Source organism: Myodes glareolus, chromosome 20, assembly GCF_982192425.1.
Source record: "Myodes glareolus chromosome 20, mMyoGla1.1, whole genome shotgun sequence".
Classification (NCBI taxonomy): domain Eukaryota; kingdom Metazoa; phylum Chordata; class Mammalia; order Rodentia; family Cricetidae; genus Myodes; species Myodes glareolus.
This window is the reverse complement of record NC_142045.1, coordinates 19,026,579-19,052,466: the sequence shown is the minus strand read 5'-3', so window position 1 is coordinate 19,052,466 and position 25,888 is coordinate 19,026,579. Positions and strand designations below refer to the sequence as shown.

At 45.2% G+C, this 25,888-nt stretch overlaps 1 protein-coding gene across 4 annotated transcripts in view; it reads left to right on the top strand.

Moving 5' to 3' along the window:
• Window positions 1–25,888, top strand: part of Schip1 (schwannomin interacting protein 1) — a 726,814-nt gene that overhangs the window by 653,741 nt on the left and 47,185 nt on the right. Inside the window, exon 1 of one of the 4 annotated variants that reach the window (XM_048424588.3) lies at window positions 18,341–18,598. The exons of the other annotated variants lie outside the window; for them this stretch is intronic. Coding sequence (XP_048280545.1) covers window positions 18,569–18,598 — 30 coding nt within the window. The 5' untranslated portion in view covers window positions 18,341–18,568. Of the gene's footprint in view, window positions 1–18,340; window positions 18,599–25,888 lie in introns of those variants that run through there. 4 annotated transcript variants of the gene reach the window in all.

Genomic DNA, 25,888 nt, shown 5'->3' with positions numbered 1-25,888 from the left:
ACTTAAAACACTTAAAACCATGTGTGCAGCCAAAGAACGCAATGGTTAACTTGATTTAACCTAAATAGGCACACATAGCTGGTGGCTGCCATATTGGACAGGGAATTCTTTCACACTGAGAGGGAAAGAAATGAGGAGGGGCCAACAGAGAGGAGGCCTTTAAATCAGGAGAGAACCAGAGGAAGATGGAAGTCTCAGAAGCTGTCTGAGTTGAGGCCTGCTGGAGGGTCCGACCCGAGGAAGACTGTGGTGTGGGGCTTCGGAAGGTGTGTGGCAGTTGCTTGATCAGAGGAAAATAAAGGGCAGAGAGGAGTTGCCGACTCTGCTCTTTCAGAGACTTGTGTGGTTGTCTAGGAGATCAGAGAGTGAATGGGCTCGGAAAATATACCTGAGGGCGACCTGGAAGGCAGCAGCCATGAATCGAAAGAGAGAGGAGCTAATGTGACTGCGTATTTTTCTCTAGCCGGCTGTCGGCCTGATTAGCTGGTAGAGAGTTGTCAGGGTCCAACCCCAACATAAATTATCTCTCTGGACCTGCGTGGAGGCGCGGGAATAATAATTGGGACACAGTTCACCCAGCAGTATCGCAAGGGAGTCTCAGGTCCATTCAAATCCTGAAGATCACCCCCGTTTATTCTCAAAACAGCTTTTATATCCAAAGGTAAACTGAGGGGGTAGCGGGAGTAAAGTCACACCCGCAACTATGGCTGCTCTGTTATGCAGCTTGGATTAGCAGCTCTTCCCAGGCGATCTCCATAATTGCAAAGAAGGGAGCAGAGCAACGTTAGCATATCCTGACCGGGACGACAGCCTGTCTGTTAGTGCTAGGTGACCACCTCAGGTGCGACCTATGGCTCGGGAGCCTGGCCGCCATACAGTGTAGAAAAATATGTGGCCTATATAACATTGCTCCCCACAGAGTGCCTGGTGGGATTTAACCCAGTGAGTAGGAAGTGAGCGGGGCAGGTGAGTGGAAGTGAGGGGTTGCAGGGATGGGTGGTAGAATCTAGAATGGGGAGATGTGCCAATATTAGAGCAAGGGAAAACGTGGTGGTGACACAAGGCCAGCTTGATACGCAGCAGCTGGCCAACGGGAGGTTCTTGGTAGAGGCTGGCTCCATGCTAACCTCAGTCCCCCTCTTGGGTTTCATTTGCCCTGAGGGACGTTCTTTCTTTGCATGCGTGCCAAGAATCAGGATTCATTTTCTTTTCAACTGTGGTTGCTTAATCAAATGACTGCTGATTGGACAGGGTCTAGAGTCACCTGGAAATGACTGGAAACCTCTGGATGTAGCAGTTTCTAGATGAGTTAAATGGAGACAGGAAGAACCACCCTAAGTGTGAGAACCCCATTCCATGGGCTAGCATCCCGGATGAATCCAAAGAAGAAAGGGAGCAGAGCAACAATCATCTTTCCTTTTCTGACGGCTCACCAATCATGTTCCAGCCACCGTACCATCCCCATTATGGCTTCATGTAGCCTCCGACTGTGAGTCAGAATGTACCCTTCCTTTCTTAAGCTGCTTTGGTGGAGTATTTTGTCACTCCAATGAGTGAAGTAATTAATACACCACCCAATCTAAATGACTGCATTGGGTTGGTTCCCTTCTCTTTGCCTATCTTGGGTGGGTGACCTCTGCTGCCTTCCAGGAGTCCTGTCCTTTGCTTAATGCTCAACTGTGGTCATCCTAATCTCCCTTCCTGTCCTCACCCTAGGGTCCAAACCCAAGGCCTCACACATTCTTGGCAAGTATTTACCACTGAGCTAAACTACCACCTCATCCTGAAATTCATACTGAATTTTTAGCGACGAGTCCAAAGTTACCTTTTGCTCAGGACCCTAAGACGTATTTCAGTGCCTAAAAGGTAGAACTGGGACTTGAGAGATGGCTCAACAGTTAAGAGCACTTGGTGCACTTACAGAAGACCTGGGTTCAGTTCCCAACACTCACACATGCTAGCTCACAGTCACCTGTAACTCCAGTTCCAGAGAGTCCAACACCCTCTTCTTGCCTCTAAGAGCCTGGACACATATGGTTTACAGACAGGCAGGCGCGCAAGCACACACACACACACACACACACACACACACACACATGAATAATAAATAAATAAAATTTTAAGACCGACAAAAGTGACAATACATGATAATGGAACAATCAGATGATCCCACTGATCATTTCATTCATATGGCAACATTTTAGTGTTGTAAGGTACCGTGGCTTGAATGACAATGGCCCCCATAGGCTCATATATTTGACTCCTTGGTCCCCAGTTGTTTAGGAAGAATTTGGAGGTATGGCCTTGTTGGAGCTGTGTTACTGTGGATGGGCTTTGAGGTTTCAGAAGCTGACACCATTTCCTCCACATAAAGCCTGTGTCTTAGGCGTAAGCTCCTAGGTACTGCTCCTGCACCATACCTGCCGCCATGCTCCCCTCCATGATGATCCTGGACTTACTCTCTGGAACTGTGAACCCCCAAATTAGATGTTTTCACTTGTTAGCTGCCTTGGCCATGGTGTCTCTTCACAGCAACAGAAACATAACTAAGACAAAGGGTATTTTAAGAATAACGAAAAGCACCATCACGGTGTCATTTGTAAATAAGAAAATAATCGAGTGCATACTAAATCTTATATATCATTTAGTCAGTTTTTTATAATGAAGAACTATAGTGTCTTTCAGAAAGATTTGTTATCATTTCTCCTATGTACTAGTAAGTTGAAAATCTGAAAGTTATTCTTCACTAAAAGCAAAGCGTGACTGTCCTGCCTGTCACCGCAGAGCACCAGATCCTTCCTCCGGAGCATTTCTTGCCTGGATTCGGGAGCTCTCCTGTTTGCGCAAGCAACATCGATTTCCTGTAGTGTGTTATCTCAAGAAGATAAGAGGGCCAGAGTTGTGCAGGGGTGCATACCAGACTATCCTCATTTCGACAGATAGACGGGATTCTAACCTACTTAACCATCCGGGAAAAGCCCATGTCCCTCCCCAGGTGTAACCATCACACTGAGTTCGTGGGGACTGAGGGTCACAAAGAGTTCACAAAGCCTTTAGGCAGTCTGGCCAGGTCTGCATTCACTGAACCAAACCCAGACCCATGTCTAAATTGTCCCCATATCCTGGAGGAGGAGGAGAAGGAGGCCCCCTCCATGTGATCCCTCTCTGGTGGTGCCGTCGTGAGGACACAAACCATTCTCTACAGAGGGAATGTAGTGGGTAAGGAGACGGCTCAGAGGATCAGGTCACACAAGCATAAGGACCTGGGTCTGACCCTCTAAAACCCAGGTTTAAAAAACCATGCACACCCACCAGTGTGCTCTTAGAATTCACGCCCCACGGAGGTGGAGACAGCCTGGTTCCTGGGGCTTGCTGGCCAGTCGGTCTAGCTGAATCAGCAAGCCTCAAGTTCAGTGGGAGCCACTGTCCCAAAGATTACGGCGGAGAATGATTAAGGAAGGTACTTGACATGAACATCTGTCTTACACACACACACACACACACACACACACACCAAGAAAACAAAGAGAATGAATATGGGTCAGAGAGACAAAGCCCTACTCACTATCTCTAGAACGCATTAGAATATTTTGTGGAAAGCCACAGCTGAGCCTGTAGGTTTTACCTGGTGTCAACAATTCGTTTGCTCTCTTTCTGTATCATTTTCGTCTCCTTTTTAATGTTCCCTAAACCCCCGTAGTCGGCAGGCCAAAGGGTCCATCTTTCACAAGCCCAGGTTGTCTTCAGACTGGTCTCTTAGCATCCTATTCTCTTGATTACAAAGTCATTGAGGGTACTTTATCATTCTTCAAGGTGAGAATCGACTTTATTTATCGGTATGCTTTGGGAGGGTGTGCAAGTTGGCGATAGTAAGTCAGTTGCTTTTTTTTAAACCAGGTTATTCCCTGGAACCAAAATCCATCCCACAAGACGGAAAACCAGGGAGAGGAACGGGACGGGGGGGCGGGGACTCTGTAACTCGTCTCGTTTCACTTACTATTTTGATATTGGATTGGAATAGTCAGCTACAGAAGTTTAGTAATTGCTAACCGTGCTTGAAGTCCTGTACACAGTTAGTTGCCCTTTGGTCCAACAGATGTAGTCGGCCTTGGCCCTGTGGTAGGTAGATCTATAAAGTTAGGGAGTGCCCCAAAGCCTGCCATCATCACAGCTCAAAGTGAAGAGGAATCGTGGCCAAAATGCCTCCCAGGCTTAGTTCCAAGCTGGCAGTCGGCCACTTGGCTCCCAGGTGAGCCTTGACTGACTTCAGACAGACAAGTAGCCACTTGGACAGCTTGGCTCCATTGCAGTACTAACAGCTGGCAACGAGCACGTCCCTTCCCTCAAGTGAGAGACTTCCTGGGATTTGCGTTCATTAGCTCATTCAGATATTCACTGATACCTGCTCTATATCCGGTACTGCTGGACACTGGATATAGGAAGATAGATACGAGCAGTAGGACTCTGACTGTCTCGTGGAGCAGTTCAACACTAAACATCTCCAAAGCGACTGACTAGTTACGTGTCGTTCTAAGGTTTGGAGAAAAAACCCAGGAGAATCTTATTTCAAACAGGGGCTAGGGAAAGATGTCCCGCGCTACCGTCTCGCCAGCAAGAACGACACGACGCGGCACACTTAGGATCCTTCTGCAGGAAAGCTTTAATGCGTCTTGAGAGAGAGAGCATAAGCTTCCAAAGCAGAGACCCAGAATGAGGGGAACCCATCCCTTATATAGGAAACAGTCCTCGCTTCAGACGTGTCACTCTTGGATTGGTCCCCTGCCCATCAACCCAGATGACGCCTCGGGAGTAGGCTGGGACGCAGCAGTGGAAAGTTACCAAGCAAGCACATGCGCATTATAGTCCCACTGTCTCTGCCTCCCCAATGCTGGGATTAAAGGCGTGTGCTACAACACCTTGAACTCACAGAGATCTGTCTCTGCCTCCCAGGCATTGGGATTAAAGGTGTGTACTGCCACACCCTGAAGTCACAGAGGTCAACTACCTCTGCCCCTTAAAGTAATGGAGAATGTGGTTGCGGCCCTTCACAGAAAGACTTCTATCTTAGGCAGTAAAAGTGGCTTGTGTGGTGGGGGCTTGTGTCCTGGGTGAGAAGCCGCGTGTGTGAGGACTGTGAGCAGGCACAAGCCTGGCTTTTCCTGGGCATCCAAAGGCCATGAGTGGCCTATGGCTCAGTGAGTATGTTCACTATGTGTCACTCTGAGAAAGCGCCTGAGGAAATCAGCGTATAAAAGGGAGAGGTTTACTTTTCCTCCCATTTTCAGAGTTTTCAGCATATGGTTGCTGGGCCCTGGGGCAGCAAAGAAAAGGAGGCCTGTTCACCTCGTGGTGCCCAGGATGCAAAAGGGAAAGACCCAGGAAGGAACCAGGGTCCTAATACCCCCTTCAAGGGCTGTCTCCCAAGGACCTAATTTCTTTCCATTAGGTGCTAAAGGATCCATCAGTTTCAAAGAGCTGCAAACTGGTACCCAACCCCTTAAGGCTTTGTCGGATGTTTGAGATCTAAGCTGCAGGAGTGAGCGCGATTTTGAGACGTAAAGAGGAAGTCTGGAGGTGAACTCAGGGTCGGTGCTAGGTTTTAGGAGGTGATCTTAAGTGTTGTAGGCAGTGACTGTGGGTTTAAACCAAGACGTGTCATCATCTGTTATGGTTTGAGAAGTATATTTAATTTGAAAGGGTAAGGCTGCCAGCCCTTCATGTTTTATAACACGGGGAACTAAACCAAGAAGCAAGAAATTATCAAGTCAGGGAACAAGGTGAGGAGTAGTGGGTTTAATTTCTTTACAAATTTTTTTTTATAAATTTATGCCATCAAAAATAGGCTAAAGGTCTGATTGCCGCACTAGTAGTGACAGCTCTCTGAAGGAAATCTCTTCTGTGCTCTGGAAAAGGCTTCTGGTTGTGAGAATTTTGGGCAGCATTACACTCTCATCAGCGGGTTCCCCCTGATGTCTGTAAAGCAGATGCCTTCAGCTGCTCACTGTGTATGGTCACAACCGATGACAGCAACAAGAGGAAGAGGAAGGTGGGGTAGGTGTTGGCACAGTGGATCATGGTTCTTTTTCTAGTGTCCCCTCTCATTGATTGATGTCAAGAGTGAAAACAGGCTGGAGATATGGCTCAGGTGGCTAAGTGAATGCCATACATTCAGTCCTCAGCATTCTCCGGCAGATGGGGAGGGATTAGAAACCTGGATGCAGAAGTCCCAGTGCTGCAGAAGACAAGACGGGAGGACCACAGGTTTATCCCCCTGGTCAGCCTGTCCGGTGACAGTCGAGTTTTATGGGAGACCCTGACTCAAAACCATCAAGTGGGAAACAGTTGAGGAAGGTAGTCACCTCTGTCCCACATATGCTGGTCCAGTACACACAACGGGTACACACACACGCACACATGTATATAGAGAATAAAAACAACCCTACTTCCTCCCCTAGTGTCAGCTCATGAGGAGAGGGGAGACACAGAATCAAGCAGGGTTATCCACAGAACACTCAACTTCAAAACGGCTGCTAATTTCTGCCTTGGCAGAGCTGGTAAATGATGAAGAAGCCCGGACAGTTTCTACAAGTGAGCATGCTAGGGGCCCAGGTTGTGTGTCTGAAGGAGTCTGTCTTTGCCGTCCTCAGAGGAGAACTGACTTAAATATGAGTTTTGGAGAAGTTGGAATTAACGTTTCGATTCGCTTGAATGCTTCCGAACTGTCCATGAGTGATGTCAGCCCTTCTGAGCTCACCTTCCAGATCTGTTCCCAGCACACCATTCACTAGCCAGCCCTCTCACATTCCCGGAGGATAAGCCTCTACGTCGGGAGGGGCATCTTTGTTTGGTTGCTTTAAGTGAAGCAACTTAATTAGATCATTAAATATGTTTCAGGCAATTTTGCTACACAACAGAAAACTTTTCAGACTAGAGCGTGCTCTAAGCTAAAATCAGGCATGGCCAGGAGACCACGAAGGACCGCGAGTCTTCCGTGTTGTTGCCTAATGGGCCCTAGAAAAGCTGACAGAGAATGTACCTGAAGAAACTCTTAGGCACCATCCTATTGTAAATAATAGCATTTCAACAGTACTCCTGCATTTAAAAATGTATATTTAAGGACCGTTGATGAGTTTTAATAGTTCCTCACGGATTATATTAACAGTTTAATCATATATTATTATGTTCCACACTGGTGGAACTGAAGCTGAAGGCTGGGATGGCTCAGCCGTGGGCAAAGCATTTGCCGTGGAAATGTGAGGGTCTATGTTCAGATCCCTGCGACCCATGGAAAAGCTGGTCTTGGTAATTTGTGAGTGTAATCTTGGAGCTCCTACAGCAGGATGAGAAGGGCAGGCTGGAGAACCTCGGGAGCCTGGTGTACACCAGGAGAACAGGAAAGAAGAGACCCCGTTTCAAACAAGGTGGAAGCCAAGGCCCAAGGTTGTAACCTGACTTCTACATGACTGCCATGACAGATGCGCCTGCAGTTACACACATGACTGCATGCACACATACAATTCACCGACACACAAATATAGTAGCTGATTTTACCTGAATGAAATTTACCTTCACTTGAGGTCCAGTGGGGTTTCTTATCCTGATTCATCCAATGCTATACAGAAAACATAGATTGTGATACGAATTTTGTATTGCTAATTTGGAAAACTCAGGATATAAAATCAACCTGACTTTAAAATACAGTCATCTCACAGCCCCCAAAAGGGAGAGGACAGTTCAGCCTGTTTAATACATAAGGACATAGAGGGCCTTGGATATGAAACAGTTGACCAAGGGAAGATAAATATAGTCAAGCGTAGAAACAGTTCTTGTTTTGTTTGTAGCAGGGTCTCACGGAGCCCAGGCTCCCTAAGTACCATGTGGCCAAAAATGACTATGAGCACCAAATACTCCTTTGAGTCCTGGTCCAAGGCTGGGTCAGCTGTGACAGGTCCAGAGTACCCTGAGTGGTAGCTTTGGGCATCTCAACAGTGTTGTAAACTTTCCAGTTCTTTAGTAACACGACTGAAGACTTCTGTGTTCATCTTATTGTTGTTTCTTAAAGATATCACTGAGATGTCACTTAGATTTATATCTTACCTTTGAGAGTCTTTTTGTTTTGGGATCATATTCATAGTTGAAACCAATGAAATAAACACAATTGTCCACTAGAGGTCACCTTTCAAGCTGGTTTTAGTCAACTACCTCCACTTAAGAGGAGTAAATTATAGTCTTTTCTCTTTTTTTATTTTTTTTTCTTTTTCTCTTCCTTTCTTTTTGGTTTTCAGAGATTCTATCTAGTCCTTTAGCTAAATGTTGATAGACAAGATTATCAGGGCTACTCAAAGACCTAGAGGGCAGAGGGGAAGCATGCCATTTCTCCCATCCACCCCTTGAATCTATGTACACGTGCACACACAGAGACACACACACACACACAAACACACACTTTGTGCTACTCTGGCCTTCTCTTGAAAACCCTGTTCGATTTTATTTGGAAATTTCGAAAGCCTCATTAGTTTCCCTGCACCCCCTGGAGTGGAGGTAAGACCATCATTATATAAACACTTGAAGAAGAAACCAGACATCACACTGTGTACCTGTGTATCAGCTGCTAATTTCCTGCAGCATGCAAATTTCATCTTGCCTTGGGCAGAAAACACACTGGGGAGAAGCCTAAGACTGTGCAGTAAACAGGCACCTTGGCAGTTCCTGTGGAAACAGAACCGGCTCATTATTCTGCAGGGAGGGTGCTGCTGCCACACTACCTAGTTTCAAACGGTGTCTATAGAAACCCAGGCCAGCAGCAGGTATTTTTAGAGACTAATTTACACCTATTATAATGATCTGCTAAACACCTCATCTTCAAGTCCCCAAAAACATACAACTGAAAATTAGAGTCCTAAAATATAAAAATAATCCATAATCCATGTAAAAATGAGGTTGTCTGTAGGACTTGGTAGAAAAGTTGTCAATGAAGTTATGGTAAGAAGAATATAACATTTCAGTCCATACCATGGAGAGTGTTTCTTTCTTTTTTTGTTTCCACCTCCATCTTTGGCATCAGCAGATTGAGTTTTCCATGGTTGAACTAGTCGATATGCTTTTGACTGTGTAAGTGCCAGCTCTATGCCAGCTTTTCTGAAAACTTTATCCTTGCAAACCTCTAGGCAGGAAGAGTGATCTCAGTTGCCTAAGAAACCAGGCTTGGTTCAGTGCCAGGTTAAGGTCAGGCTAATCTGTTGACTGAAGTTTTTGTCCTGTCTGGTTCCGCAGCCGTTCAGTCTCAAAAAAACACACAGAGCCCTACATTAATTATAAACTGGTTGGCCTATTAGCTCAGGATTCTTAGTAATTAACTCTTACATCTTACATTAGTCCATAATTCTCTGAAACGTTATATTCTTCTTACCATAACTTCATTGGCAATTTTTCTACCAAGTCCTACAGACAACCTCATTTTTATATGGATTATAGATTATTTTTAGAGTTTAGGACTCTAATTTTCAGTTTCATGTTTTTGGGGACTTGAAGATGAGATGTTTAGCAGATCATTATAAAAGCTGTAAATTAGTCTCTAAAAATACCTGCTGCTGACCTGGGTTTCTATAGACACCATTTGAAACTAGGTAGTGTGGCAGCAGCACCTTCCCTGCAGAATACTTGGTACCTTTTATCAGTGAGGCATTCTCATCTTGAGTCTCCTGCGTCTGGGTGATGACTGCAGACTGAACCTTTCCTCTTCCCAGAATTCTCCTGTTCTAGTCACCCCATGCCTACACTTCCTGCCTGGCTGCTGGCCAATCAGCGTTTTATTAAACCAATAAAAGTGACAAATCTTTACAGGGTACAAGACCTTTGTCCCATAGTCCTCATCTGCTTGATAAAGCTTGCACAATAACAAGGGAATGCCCAACCTACCAAATAAGGAGGTTTTGTTACAGATTGATATCTTGTTGCAAATATTCTGTCTTTCATTGCCATGTTTATAAGAAATGTGAGCAATTGCTATCCATCGTCCCTAAATCACCTGTGAGTACGACTCTCACTTTTTGCCATGCTTCTGCATATGCTCTGCTCCAAGAGGAGTTAGCCAGAGGCTCTAGCATACACCATTACAGAGACCTGGTTCCACTACAGCTCCTTGCTGCTGTGGAATGGGATTCTTTAGATGAGGCACAGAAGAGCAGCCTGCAAAAAGAATGTCAGGCTCCGGTTGGAATAAGCGTGTAATAGACATCTTTAATGCTCCACCTTCGGATGTCAGTGTGTAAGAAGAGCTGCTGTGTGTTTTCCTCAAGTGAAGTGCAAGCCTGAGCTCAAGTTAATTTTATCCTCATAAAAACATTATCATTTTTATCTGCACCGCTGATTCATAGTAGTGATTTTCGGAGGAAGCTACTTTTTCACTGTAGCTTAAAATAATAAGTGTTAAGCCGGAGTCAGAATAGTCAGACATCCAAACAAATTATCTTATGTTATTTATGAGTCTCGGGTTTCTTGTTTGTCGTTACAAGGATAAAAAATATAATGTATCTCATTTGTATCTTCCACTAAGTTCCCATTCTGGTCTTCCAAATGTTGCTGGGGGAAATAAGTGTACAGTTATCCTAATGCCAGGGTCTTTTGGGACTCTTGCCCTTCTCTGTAACACGGAGAATGACTTTGATCCGTAGTAGCCTACAAGCGACCTATGAGGGTCCCCATCTGGGAAGTCACAACCCCAGTAAAGATGCTCATTGACAAGCTAGTTAAAACACAAAGCAAAAGCAAGAAGGAGATGTGGGGGGGCACTGACATACCAAGAAGTTGAGGGCTGGGGAGGGCTGTGCTGCCCACACGTGTGCCCAACCTCTCACCCAGCAGATGGTAGATGATGAAACTGTGCTCTAAGAGTCGAGGTTTCGAAGATGATTCTCAATTAAACTGCCAGTGACACATACTCCCTTCATCAGAGAGAGGGGCAGCTTCCACTGACATTTTGACTTCACCTCTCATCCAGAGGACAAACGGGGCAAGAACAGGAGTGACCGGTGGGCAGTCCTTGAGTCACCAGGTGCCCCAAATGCACCAGGTTGGGCAGTGTGTGAACGGCAAGTGGTCCTTGAGCCTTCCCCATCCCTTTCTGTGCTCAGCGCTCACACGTGGTTTAATCCTGAACGTATTCTGTGAAATCTGACGGTGTCTACTTGCCTAACCGTTGTCCAATTCTCCCATGTATACTGCTTTTCATCTAGTCCGCTCCTGCGTGTCCGCTACCTTTGCTTCGCGTGTCTTAGGAGTTTCAACTCTCCTGTCTGTTTTTGTTGTTCTTCTGAACTAGCGCTCTCAAGGAACACAGCAGAACCCCTAGGGAATCTTCGGAAAAGTTTCCCCTACAATCGTCCTGCCTCTCGAATCTCCCTCAAGTCTTAGCCTCCAGCTGCCGGTGAAGGCCGTTCTGCCATCTGTATCCCAAACCCACCAGAACATCCTCCCTGGTGCGCATTCCTCTGTAACCTGGCATTCATGAGTTCCTTTCCAAAATGGAGTGAATGCACACCAGGTGTGCCTCATCAACTCCTCTACTATGTGGCTTTTCAGCTACTTCCAGCCATGGCCCTCACACTGCTGTGGGAACACATTCTGCTCCTTCAGCCAATAGCCTTTAAGATACCAGCCCACTGGGGCGTGGTCCCTTATACTTTAAAATGCAGCGGGAACCTTGCGCCTGCTCTCTCTTGCTTCCTGCTCCCATTCAGGCTGCCAGAGTCTGTTCCTGTTTGAGCTCAGAGGACTATTGTTTAGGATGGTGATCTGTAAGTTTCCCCTTAAATAAATAACCCTTTTATTATCCTAATTCTGAACTGGTGTGGGATTGTTTTACCATGTCATCACACTATCCCTCCTGGTTGATTCCTTCCCTGGTGCCTGCCTCCCATGTGGCTCTCCACTCTCTTTTTTTAAACCGTTATTTTTATTTTTATATATGTATAGGTGTTTTGCCTGCGTGTCTGTGTGTGCTTGGTGCCTGTGGAGATCAGGAGAGGAGGTCGGATCCCCTGGCACTAGAGTTACAGACAGTTGTTAACCACCATGTGGGTTCTGGGAATCTAACCAAGGTCCTCTAGAAGAGAAGCCAGTGCTCTGAACCACCGACCCTTCTCTCCAGCCCCTGGTCCTCCACTCATAAACACCAGCAGGGTTCTGTAATACGTTCCTGAAACCACCCTGGTACTCTGAATGTTTAACAAGATGGTTTACAAATTGCCCTCTTAGCTTCTTAACCACAGCTGCAGGGCTTTCCGCCCTAACACTAGTCTGCTCACCAGTTCAGAGGAATAACTTACAACTTCCTCTTTGTCAAAGCACACGGCTCTGGCTGACTCTGTCCTCCTGTCCTGATGTCTGCCAGTTCCTGCCTCTCTCTCCTGTACCCTTGACTGGTGCTTCACCTTCTTCTCGCTTTGCTGACCACATCCCAATGGCCTCTTGCCATGGAACTGTGGACTTTCACCCAAAGACTAGCCTTAGGTGTATGCAATTGTAAATCACCCCAAGTCAGCTTCAGTCAACACAAGTATGTGCATTTATTGTATTACAGTTATGGACTTTAAAACTCTAACGGGATTCTGACTTGGCAAAAATCAGGATGCTAATTGAACTGTGCTCCTTTGGGAGGTTCTGGAGAAAATTCACCTCCTGCTTCTGAGCAGCTGGTCATCCTTTGCTTGTGCGTCTTCCTCTGTCTTCAAAGCTGACCTCACCAGGCAAACCTTTCACATACGGAAAGAAAAACAACCTAGGTATTGTTTGGTATTTTTTGGTGTGCATGCATGCATGTGTGAGTGCGTGCGTGCATGTGTGCATGCGTGTATGAGCATGTGTGTGTGTGCGGGTGTTATGTATTTGTTGCTAGTTTCTGAGATAAAGACTCGCTGGATATCCCAGGCTACCTCCAGTCTCTTCAGTGTCAGGATTCCAGTCATTTACCAATGTGTCTGTTGAGACTGAAGCTCTAAGAAAATTTAAATCACTCTGAGAAAAATGAAAATTTAAGCAGCACTTTTGCAGTCTCGTGTTCACCCTCACTGAGGGTTCTCGCCCTTGTCTCAATTCCTACTGAGCACACACAGAATCTCTTCAGAAGCCTTCGGTTTGCTCCTGGTTACTACAGTTACTACGGACTGTAATCCTACCAAACCCCGAGGGCAGACCGCCTGCTTTGAATTGTACCTACTAGGAATTTATTTTTATTACAAGGTTGTAAGAATCAAGGGAGCTGTTGGGAAAAGTCCTTGTGGGACTGTGAAACATCTTCAAAGGATTCGTGACACATGGACACCAGGATTGGTGACAACACAGAGAACCCTCCCCCCTTCTTTAGACTGGACATTCAAGGCCTCTGATGGCCATAGGATTAATTTTACTCCTAACCTCTCTTCCTTTATCATCCTAAAATGTCACATACCTTAAAGCTGCAGGACACCCAGTGACCGGCTTCCCATTGTTGCAGAAGACAGTTACTGCCTTCCCGGCCAGCCGGCCTTGTTACTTTCTTTCCAACCCCTGACATTTCACTGGGAATATTTTGAAGTAGAGATTTCTGTCATGTACTAATTTATGTATTAGTTTCTTTTTCAGAGCCCAGGACTCTTCACCCTTTTACAAATAACGGTTTATCTCCCACTTAAGAGTCTGAAATTGATGTTTTGCTAAACACGCCTTGTCAGAGCTTTCCATTGGCGTGGCCCTCTGCTCATCCATCAGTTCATTGCATTTATTTGATTCATCTCAGTGTGAGTTTCATGTATCAAGAAGTGTCCCTGTAAATACTTTAGCCTGTATATACTTCTCTGGAGAAAAAAAAAATGTGTAACTTTTTTGATCCTTTGAGGTAAGTACTATATATAATAAAGTGCACAAATCTTAAATAAACTCAATGAAGGATGACAAATGCATACACCCAGGGAAGCAAACAGTTCGCTTTTGTAGCCTCTGCCAGAAAGCCTCCCATGCCCCTGCACGTCAGTCTCTGACCCAAGTTCACCTCTGAACTGGTGCTGAAATGACCTCTGGATGTGACTTTTCAATCCTACAGTTACCATTCAGAACAGTTTTCTGGGGCTAGGAAGATGGCTCAGAAGTTAAGAGCACTTGCTGCTCTTCCAGAGGACCCAGGTTCCAGTCCCAGCACTCACAGACTGTTCATAACTAACTGCAACTCTCCTGGCCTCCGTGGGCTCAGAATGCATGTGGTGCACAGACATACATGAAAGTAAACACCTATACACATAAAATAAACAATAAATGTGTTGGTGGAGGTCGCTCAGACCCAAAATAATCACATAGAAACTATTATTTGCAATGCGGTTTTGCCAATAGCTTAAGCGTATTTCTAGCCAGCTCTTATATCCTAAACTAACCCATCTCCATTAATCTGGGCATCACCACAAGGTCGCGGCCTACTGGCAAAGTTTTGGCAGGCTGTGGCTCAGGCATCTGTCTCCTATGGCAACTACATGGCTTCTCTCTGACTCCGCCTATTCTCTCTATGTATCTTTTCCAGCCTGGCTATATTCTGTTAAACCATTGGCCAAAACAGCTTTATTCATTAACCAATGAAAGCAACGCATAAACAGAAGGACTTCCCACACCATAAATGTAAGAGAAAAGTTATTAAAAATCAATTCTGCATTGTGTTTCTCCTATTTACCACAAAAGAAAAAAACAGTTTTTTTTTTAGATTAAAAACCCAGCTGTTTTACAGTGGCATCAACATGAATGTTAATTGAGAAATTCTCTAACTTTTTTCCCTTGCACACATACCTTAAATCAGATTTAAATGAAACCACACTGATTTTGGTTTGTACCTGCTTTGGCCTAGTCCAGGTGAGTTGGTTTCTGCCATGCCCTACTGAATGTATCTCTTATTCTATCTAGGACATTCAGGGACTTTTAAACAATAGAAATTTATTGTTGTCCTTCTGGAGGCTTGGTGGTAATCCCTGACCAAATCCCTGCAGGGTCGGTGTCTAGTGAGGTCCTGCTTGCTGTCGCAGACAGCCAGTTCTCACTGTAATCTAATGTAGAGGTGTGAGGCTAACCCTAAGCCTGGACCGTCTTTTGAGAGGGCACAGATCCCGTTCCTGGGGGCTGCCTCTCGTGATCTCCCAGCAGCCCCATCTCCTGGTATCTTCACATTGCAGATAAACTGTCCGTTTATCAGGAAAGCAGCCTCATTGGGCATAGAGGCCACTCTGTTGATAGGAACCTAGAAAACAGAATTCCTTTCTTGCTTTTCCTGCCTGGAATACTCTTTGGTAGTAGACATTTTTAACAGCATGCTTTGGACTCAGTTTACATATCTGCAAGGCAACCTTTTGGATGAAATAGTTTCTGGAGGTCCCGTCTAAATATGAAATATCAATAGTTTAGGATTTTTTTTTTTTGGCCTTTGTTTGTTTTTCAATTTCATTGTGTAGGCCAGGCTGTCCTCAAACTTAATCCTCATACCTCAGCTTTTTCTATACTGAATCACAGATGCACAGCACAGTGTTTGCTACTCAACTTCACACTTAAATTTTTTAAAGTGTGTGTGTGTGTGTGTGTGTGTGTGTGCGCGCGCGCGTGCACGTACACAGTGTATGTAGATCAACAGACAACTTTGTGGAGTCTGTTCTCGTCTACCTTTATGTGGGTGGGTTCCAGCAATCAAACTGAGGTCGGACTTCCCTACCAAGAGCATCCGCACACTGAGACAGCCTAGTTGTCCTTCAGCTCAAATGGTTTCAGTGGGAAGTGAAACTAAAAGATTTGAAACAAAGAATCAGTGTTCTATAGACTGCACTTAAAACGGAAAGGTTGTCAGTCTTTTTAGACAAAAGTAACAAATATTAATGTCCTTTGCTGGCTTGTTTCAGCTTACATGTTCTTGGGGCAGCTGGTTTTTGTTTAAAACTTTTTTTTTCTTGCTTTCTTTTTCCCGTACCGGCAAATTATAATTGAAATCATAACATAAAGTCCTTTCCGATGGATAGTTACTCGGGCGAGCCTGCTAAATCCATCCCTTTTTGGCTTGTTTATACTTTTTGGGAGGGGTGTGATTTGACAGCATTTGGGATGCAAGGGTCAGAAATCTGTTCTCTCCAAAGCCCTCTGAGTCACTTCCACTGTCTTCTGGAACAGCAACTGTGAAGAATGCGATCTTGTTTAGACTTTAAAAAAGGAAAAAACACAACACTTGACAAATGTCTCCAGGAGCTTACGTAATAATATATCCCAGAACCCCCAGTTTTTTTTAGAGAAGAGAGTCCAGAATGTGATTTTTTTTTTCCAGCTCTGTGTGGAAGTCTATTCCTGTGTCATAGATTCCTTTCCAGGTCTTAGACTCGGGAACCTGAGTCAGGAGATCAATGGCCTTTGCAGTGAGCGGCCCTGTCTTGGACAGCAGGGTGCGAGCCACACACCTACTCCCTGCAGTCCCCGTATGGCTCTCTGCTCTGTGCGGACAGCAGGGAAGGCTACGGCTTGGGCAGCCTGAGTGACTTGGTTTGCTTTCCTGTAGCCTTTGTCTTTCCTCCATCTTGTGTGTGAGCAGACTTGTTACCATCCCCAGAAGACTCTGCCTTTACTAGTGCCTACTCCTTGTCCAGCATGGCCACCTCTCTTTGTACTGGAGGGAAATGAGGCATGGGATTCCGCAGGACACATATCCACAGTGTCTCTTCCTGGACCCCACTGCTCTCATTTAGAGTCTGTGAGAACACAGGGGTTGGGCCTCTCCTATCGCTATTTATTATTGATTCTGCTAGTGAGATAAGAGACCTGACATGGGTGTACACGTGGGTGACCGTAAAGCTAAATCAAAAAGTGGCTTAAAATGTTAGCCTCGAGAACTTTCTCCTTTAAGGTATGATGGCTTGAAGCTAGTCATGTCTGTTCTGAGGACCAATTACGTCAACAAGGGTCAGAAAGATACATAGTTTGTTGAGTAAATGTGCTTGTCACCACGGCTGATGACCTGGGTTTTATCCTTGGAACCCATACGGTAGAGGGGGAAAAACTGACCTACCCACCTCCCACACCCCAGAGCATGTATGTGCACACCCATCCTACAGGGAGACACAACAATATGAATTGTTCGGGGGTAACCAAGGAATATAAATAAGGAAATTTTATTGGTTTTGCCTTTAATTTTATATAATCAGATTGAAGAATTTGCAGGCCTCCTAGGTACCCTAGAGTCCTCGAGTGGCACTTGAGATTATTCCGATTGGCCCCGGTTTTCTCCCAGATCCAGCTGGTATTTCATTTGATGATGATCTGTCCCAGGGCTCATCTATGCTATCTATGTTGGGATGTCTGTCTATTCAAGTCATAGTACTGGGTCATGGACACATGCAAGGCCCTACCTTAAAGGGGGAAAAAAAAGACCTGCAAATTAGAGTTCAGTTTCCATGCAAAGAGAAGATATTATTTTAGAATGAATCTTTTTACCACATAAACCAAGTAAAAAATTAAAAACTTATGTGGAGAAAGTCTCTGAATTAATTATAAAAGAAAAGTTGAGACTTCATCAACTAGCAGGTATAGAGACCCAGCAGAAATTATAGTGCCTTTCACTACTGTTGAAATAAAAAAGTTATGGGAAGACAATGAACCATGGCAAAGAGCTTGTGCTAATTTTGGGGGAGAAATTAATAGCAACTATCCCAAAAGCGATAGACTTAACCTTATAAGGAGAACTTCTTGGATTCTTCCATTATACCGATTCTAACATTTTAATGAGTTTACCCCAAAATTATAGAAATAATGGTTGCATTGTATTTTTGTTTGTCTTAAAACAGTTAAGAAAAAATAAATGAGATATCATTTTTTAAACTACAAAACAATTCTTACTTTAAAGAAAGCCCGTTTTTTAGTTAGAAAGTTGATAAGATGCTGTAAAAATGAGTCTTTGAAGCATGAATACAAACCTTGCATGTTAGTATACCCTTTAGCACGATAGAAGTTCTGAACGGATCTTTAAGGCTTGGCTTTCATAAGCACAAACCAAGCAGCATTAGTGGGCAGGAAGGATGCTGCCTCAGGTTAGGAATGTCCAACTACAGCATTGATTTGTGTCTGTCTCCTCTCTCTCTCTCTTCCTCGCTGGCCTTTTCTCTTTAATGAGTACTAGAATGTTTCCACATCAGTTAACTGCCTTCATAAAGCACCAGAAGGTCACACCAGCCCCAGACAGATCCTTTTCTTTGTGCCTATAATATAATTGGCTGATTGTGCGGGTGATGCGCCCGCCCCCTCCCCCAGGCAGGTCCCAGCTCGGCTCAGCAGCCTGCCTCCCGGTTCCGGAGGAGCAGAGCAGCCCAGACGCTGCTGCCGAACGAGCTCGCTCGGTGGCTGCGCGCTTCCCAGCACAGGCAGTGCCACTGCGCAGGTTGCTCAGCGGAACAGCATCCATTTTAATCTGCGGGGAGCCCCTGCCTAACCAGGGCGTTCTCCCTCCCGCGCCTGTGGATGCTCGGCGCTTCCCCTGCGCAGCCTCGCCCAGCAGTTCAGTTTTAGGGTCCGCGCCCTAGGATGCTCTGAGATGGTACATCAGGAGAACTGCTCGTACCAGGTAAGGTTGGAAAAGCCTGATTTTGAGGCCCTCGCCCTATGGGAGAGGCCTTCCTCTTCTAGGGCAGCAGGTTGCCTCTTGCTGGATTTTCAGGGGATTTTGCCATCCTGGGCTCCACTCCCGGCCTTCATTGCATACAGTATCTGAATTCTAATGAGGCTTTCTGGGGAGTAATGGGGCAGAAACACTGTTTCTTTGGCCTTTAAAGCGTTTGTGGAGCATACGGAGGTAAGGCATGCACACTGTAGGTCTGTGCAGATGAGAAACTGCTCTGAACTGTAATTGAATTTAAAGGGTTCATAGGTCCAACACTGAAAAACGGGATCATTGCTCATTGCATAAGAGGTAAATTAGTTAGCATCCAGTTTTTAAGACTGTCTGTGAGAAAATTATGTATGTCAAGGGTCCTAATTGATAATCTTAGAATTTTTCATAAACCAGTCAGCAGGCATTTGGGATTTCAAGTTGTACTCGTATGCTTTTAATGAACATGTTTTTACCAGCATGCTCTTTTAAATGGTTAATAGGTAAGCTAATAGGTAAGCATGACAGTGCCTGTGTGGATAAAAACTTCATATAGAAAAAAATTAATAACACATGCTCATCTCTTTAATGTGCCAGTTGGCTTTCTGGAGCTAGGAATTAAACACTTCAGACAATTTCCAAAAGCCCCCTTCTAGAATGTTTCCTAACTCCTCCCTCCGGCTTGTACTGTGGAGACAACACTGTAAACAGCAAGAGCCGTTCTCAGAGAAATCGCTCTGAGCTGTGGCAGGCATGATTGGCTCGCGTCCTGGGTGGCTGGTCTTGGGGTCTTACTCACCTGATGGAGTTTCTCAGAGACCAGCACTCGAACCCAACAATGCCTCTTCCTCATGAGCAACAGGGCTACTTGAGACAGGTTACCTTGAACAGGTGTTTCTCTGAGGGTCAGGTTTCACAGGGTGCATGTCTGCAGGCAGAATGGTGCATTTTACAGGGCTTCAGGCAGCTGTTGCTAGCTAAGAGTCGCATGCCTGTAAGAGATGTCTGTATGCTATTTTTTTTTGTGCTTAATAATTGGAATTTTATAATCAGGGACCTGTTTTATAGTGTTTTCATCTTATGGGGCATTTAGTTACATGTGTGGATCCTTAAGTATCAAGATTTGTTCTTCACAGGAATTCTTTCAGAGAGAGAGAGAGAGAGAGAGAGAGAGAGAGAGAGAGATGAGAAAAGAGTCACATATTTAGGGTGGGGAACGCCAGGCATCCATGGAGAGTCTAGTGTGTGGGTGGCTCCATATGGCTGCAGGAGATTAAATTATCGTCATAATTAAAATAGTTTTTCATCTCTCTTTTCAGAGAAGCTCTGTAATTTATGTTGAAGGGCGGATTACTAGAGGATCACCCCCTATATTTTCCCATTAGGTCGAACATGAAGTCATTGTTTTTGGGGAGGTGAAAAATTGGTCAACATCAGCAATTTCATCTGGAGAGGGAGGGGCCGTGTTAGCCAAATGTCTCTTCCAAAGGAAGATGGATAGCTAGGACTTGATAGGAACTCAATATTTAACAGTGCCGCCGTGTATTTAATAGTCTTGAGGTCTCTGTTGCTTATTTCCACAGTAAGATGATGTGTGATAGGCTGATAATGGTAGCTAATAGACAACGTATCAACAATGGAGGTTGGAAGCAGAGGCCTGTGTGTAGACTCTTGAAATGCTTTCCTTCAGAGCTAACTAACAAAAATAGGAGCGTCAGCCTTGGAGCCAAGTCTCAGTCGTGCTTAGAAACCTGAGTTTTAGAACCCATCTGGCATCCCGTATGACTGGGTTTAGAAAAAGTGATTTCTCTACGGTCTTAGCTTGATGTGGTCTTAAGTAACTGGTGATATCAACAAACTGATATTTTTTCCAGAAACTTCCCCGCCCCCCTCCCTTTTTTAAATTAAGGCCTATTTATTTGTTAGACATGATAATGCAGAGTGGTTGTGGCATATTGCTTAGGTTAGTGGGTTTTGGGTTTTGTTTTAGTTTTTTTTTGTTTGTATTTTTGTTTTGTTTTTTAAACAGAATCTCACTATGTCGCCCTGGCTAATATGAAACTCACTACGTATACAAGGCTGGCTTTGAACTCATAGAGATCATCCTACTCCTGTGCAAACTGCTCCCAGCAGGCTAGCATTTTTAATGAGTTAACAGAATTTCATTGGAGGATTGATTACTTTCTCCCATCGGTCCTTTCTAAAACTGAGATTTCTAGATAACATTCTAGTGTAGTGGCCATGAGTGGGAGTTCAGACTCCAGTCTCCTGAATTTTATGTACATGTTTTGCTACATACACATATACATATACATACATACATACATTCACACACACATACATACATGCATACATATATACACACATATACATACTCATATACATACACACATATACATACTCATATACATACACACGTACATACACACATATACACACATACATACACACATATACATACTCATATATATACACACATACATACATACATACACACACACACACACACACACACACACACACATGGGGGGGTAGATTTGGACCACTACCGTTGCTGTCACCCTCCTATGGCAATGACGTCCTTTTCAATACTCCCTTGTTCAGTACTTACTCTTCTATCAACCACAGCGTGTTTGCAGCACAGTATCCAGATGAAGTTGTTAAAATGGAAGTCTGAGCATGTACCATGTCTCCAGTTTTTTATGAAAGTTTCTCATCCTACTTAGAAGAGGCACCCAGTGGTTCACAGGGCCTGGACTTACACCAGTGTCTCCTGCACCCCCGCCCCATTTCCTTCTTGTTCTACTTGCCTTTACTTCTGCTCTATCAGCCCCTCTGGTCTACCTGGCACACACACACACATAAATGCGTGCGCACATGCGCGCGCACGCGCACACACACACACACACACCACCCTTACGCCGTCTGTAGGGTTGTCCTGTTTAGCATTGGGTACACACATGTACTAAAACACTGTTCACCCTTTGTCTGAAATTCACAATGCTCTGAGCAGTCATGGAGGGCACCAGGCAATCTTCCCTGACACCCTGCTCTCTTTCTTCTGGACTTTTCTGAGTGTCACGTCTTTGGGTGGTTTCTGTACACTTCACTCCACAAGCGTCAAGCTTTCCGAGTTCTGTTCCCACATTTTGATTGCAGTTCCCAAATTTGTTTTTCTACTGAGCGTTTATCACCATTGATCGGTGTAGATTTGACCTAACTGTTTGTCCGTAGTCTGTTTCCGTTGCTGTATGAAAATGGGTTCTTTTCTAAGTCCTCAGGTACCACAGGTAGATGTGTCTGACCAAGTGGAAAAGGCGTTGTACACACTCATCCCCTTCCCTCGGTGGACTCAGCTGTTATTCTGAGACAAAAGCAGGTCCCCCTCTTATCCCGTATGTTAATTTTCTCATCACTAAAATGGGGTTTTTGCCTGTTGATACCACATGAGAGTTGTTTGGTCACCTTCTAGAGGCCACCCTGCTGCACAAACCGGTCATCCCTCATTAATCCAGAGCCACCTTGCCTGTCCAACTGTTTCTTCTGTAGTTTTGGACCCTCATCAAGCCATGAGCCACTTCGGTTTCAACTGTTTCAGGCTGATAGAATCAATTCTCCTCTATTGATGATTGCGCTGCCCAGAAGTTTGTGTGCCTCTGCCAAAGCAAGTGTCTTCTGTCCTCCAAGCAACTGAAACCCAGGGCGAGCGGGCAGAGGAATCCTGCTGCAGAATTTTTCATGATAGTTTCAGGTCACCCTGTTTTTGTCATGCCCCTCCCAGAGACATGTGTTGACATTTTCGGTCTTCACCCTGTTGGAAGAAAGAGCTGTCGACTTCCATTTTTCCAGTCTTGGGAGGAAGCCAATCTCTTCATGAAAGAATCTTGCCCACTGCTTCAGGCCTGGAAGCCTTCAGAAGGCCCAAATTCTTCTAAAGACTTTTTGATAGACAGCTTAGAAATATTGTTAACTTGGAAGCACACATTTAGGCCAAGGGGTCCACTGAGCTTAAAAACTCCCAAATATTTTTTTTTCTCTTTTCTCCTGCAGTTTTGTTTTGGGGGTAAGTGTACAATGCGAAAACAACGGCAGGCTTTCATCCCTCCCTTGCTGTCGCTTAAATGACGGGCTCTGATCCAGATCACACCCTTGAATTCCGAGCTACTGTGGGAATGGAGAAAAGATAAAATAACCTGTGACCAGCCCTCTTCTGCCTCCTCCCCAGCATAGAGTCGCTCCTTCTGGTGTGAGCACGAATCCTTAACGTTTCTCCGTTCCCGTCAGAGTTTGCAGACCCTTTGCCTGGCATTCCAGGCCTGGCAGAGATCCAAACCCTGGACAAAGTGCTCCTCCCTTCTTCCCTCCCTCCTTTCCTCCCTCCCTCCCTCCCTCTCTCCCTCCCTCCCCCCAGATCTGATGTTCTCCGCACATTTTCTCCCTGCTGCGCTGCCTCCAGCCAGGATGCCTTCCACCCACACACCACCTGCCCACACCTTGTGCCAGCAACTTTCAAGGCGCAAATGCCACCGCCACCTCCCGCAGAAAGCTTCCTCCTCCCCGTGAAAATGTCTTCCCAGCACTCTTCCCTCTATTAGGACCTCTGTACAATGCTTGACCATGGATCTTCCTCTCCGACTAGAGACAAGCCCCTGTATCAATTTTTAGAAGGCTCTGTCTTACACAGAGTGCATGTGTCTGTTAAATGCCTGCTGGACTGAACTGCATTTGCTGCTGCTGGTTTGTTCAGAGCTCCAAGCATTGGAGAGCTATGCATATCTCTCCTTTGCAGCAGGGAACCAGCAAAGCTGACCCCAGCACTACACAGAGCAGCTACCAGGCTTCTGAGTTTTTGTCACTAATGCTATAGACATCCTGTATGCCAGAACAAGACAGAGGGCAGTGTGCAGCTAATGAGTAAAGGAGATGCACACACACCCAAGCCCACCAAGGGATAATGCATGAAGCGCCTGCTGATTTCACCCCAGGATTTTGCCAGGGTGAAACCCGTGCTCTACTCTCAGACACTTTTGTACTTTTTCTATAAAGTTTATTATTATGTAAAAACCTACGCAAATAAATAAAAATATCACGCACCAAGATTAACCAGGCCCAGAGTCTGCACAAACTTAATGAACTTTTGTACAACTAGAATTGACATTCAAAACAGAAACGGTGGAGCTTCACATGAAATTTTACACTTTCAGTGTTGAATATGTTTTATTTATTTTATGCGCCTATCCGCCACCCAGTCAAACAAACGGGCAAACAAACCCGTTTCTAGCTCTATTAGAGCTAGAAAAACAATGAGTTCTGCATTCTCTTTCCTAACTCATTGCCTGCCTCAGTGCTCTCAGCCCTCCCCATCCCTCCCTACGCTTAGCTTTCCTAGCTCACCTCAAGGATTTTGCCAAGGCAAAGCTCCTGGCCTCTCTACAGGCACTTCCACACTTACTCAGAAATACCCGTCTCCCCCTCACCCTCCTGTCTCCCCCTCACCCTCCTGTCTCCCCCTCACCCCCTCTCCCTACCTACACTGCTGCTCAGGACCCAAGCTGGGGCCTCCTGGGTACAAGGTTGCTGCCCTTCCGCCGAGCTGTATCATCTATCCCCAGTCTTTTTTAGTCTTGACTTTGAAACACTGCAGCCCAGTGATCCTGGTGCCTTAGCCTCCCAAGTCGCTGAAATGATAGGCTCGCCCTACCAAGCTCAGCTGCTGCTTCTGCTAATGCATGAAGTTTCCTAAAGTTTTGCGTTTCTGTATTTATCTGTTTTCTTGTGGGAGATAGGTGGAGGGCCTGGTGCACGATTTACGGGGTGTTATTTCCCCCCACCATCTTGCGAACTTGATGAACTTAGGTCATCAGACTTGACAGCAAACACTTTTCCCTGCTGAGCCCTCTCTACTAGCCCCCCTCCCCCCACACCGGCATTTTACTGCATCCCTTTACAATAAAGAGGGGTAAGTAATTTCACTGCCTCCTGAGCACTTGGTTTTCTGGAGCAAAATGTTGTGGAAGTGGCATGCCCAGCTCCCAAAACAAAAGATCCCCTATCTTGGTCTCAGATGCTAAACCTAAGGAGCCTAGCCGTGTAAGTAGTTCATCAAGATACCCTCAGACTCACAGTAGAGAAAGCAGTAAACAGTCGTACACGCTCAGATTCCAGTGGATTGTGTTATGGTTGACAGAAGCAGAGAAATCCATCTGTCCCCGTTGGCACCAGTTCCTTTCCTTCTTCCTTCCTGAGAATGAGAGAACAGGGTGTCAAGATGAAGTTCACGCTAGGGTCCCGGGATAAGCCTGAGTTCATCTGCACAGGGGAGGAGAACAACACTTTGGGCTTTTTAATGCTCGGTTTTGATGCCATGTTTTAAATACAAGTTCGGTGAAGTCATTTTCTTGATGAGTCTGTAGATTTTACCCTAGCTGGAAAGTGTCTGTTTCCATGGCAGACAGAGCTGAGATGCTTCATCTTGGTCTTTTTGCCTGGCTAGAGAAGAGATGTGTTCTGCCTGTTGAGATACAGTTTCCTTTCTAAGAAGGTGGTAACAGTAACAATAAGAAAGTAATTCAGTGTATAAATACCTCTATGTTTGTTTTTAGCCAAGATGTCTGAAAAAGTCTAATTCTGGGCTCCCTCACAAAACTGCTGGCAAGTGGCAGGTGCTGGGGAGATGGCAAAGGGTCAGCTGGGCTTCCACTGTGAACTTCATCGGACACAGACAGATAGCACAGGGCATTCTTGTTGGGGCTCCGTCTTCATGAGTCAGACGTCACCATCTAAAGAAGTAAAGTTTTAAAGCTCATTCTAATCCAAAGATCAGTTATTTTCTCTTGGAAGGGATAGTGGTGATGGTGGGTGGGGGGAGGAAATGGGACATTCTGAGGTACATAGTCACCGTACCAGAGCTTTTTGGAGAGTAGAAACCCCACATTCATTCACGCGTGCGCGCGCGCACACACACACACACACATATATACACACACAAATGTATATATATATACATTTGTAACATGGGGGAATTCATATATACACATAGATGTGTGTATATAGAGAGATATAGATATATCGATATGCATATATATGGATGCATATAGAAGTATATAATCTTGGATGAGCACTCACAGTCTCACAAACAGAAGGAAGCATTAATAGAGCTATATACCAACTGAGCCATTTTCCATTAGATATTTATATTCTCTCTACCGGGGAAAATTTGAAACTCTGATGCACACTGTATGGCAGCATCAGAAACCACTAAGGCTC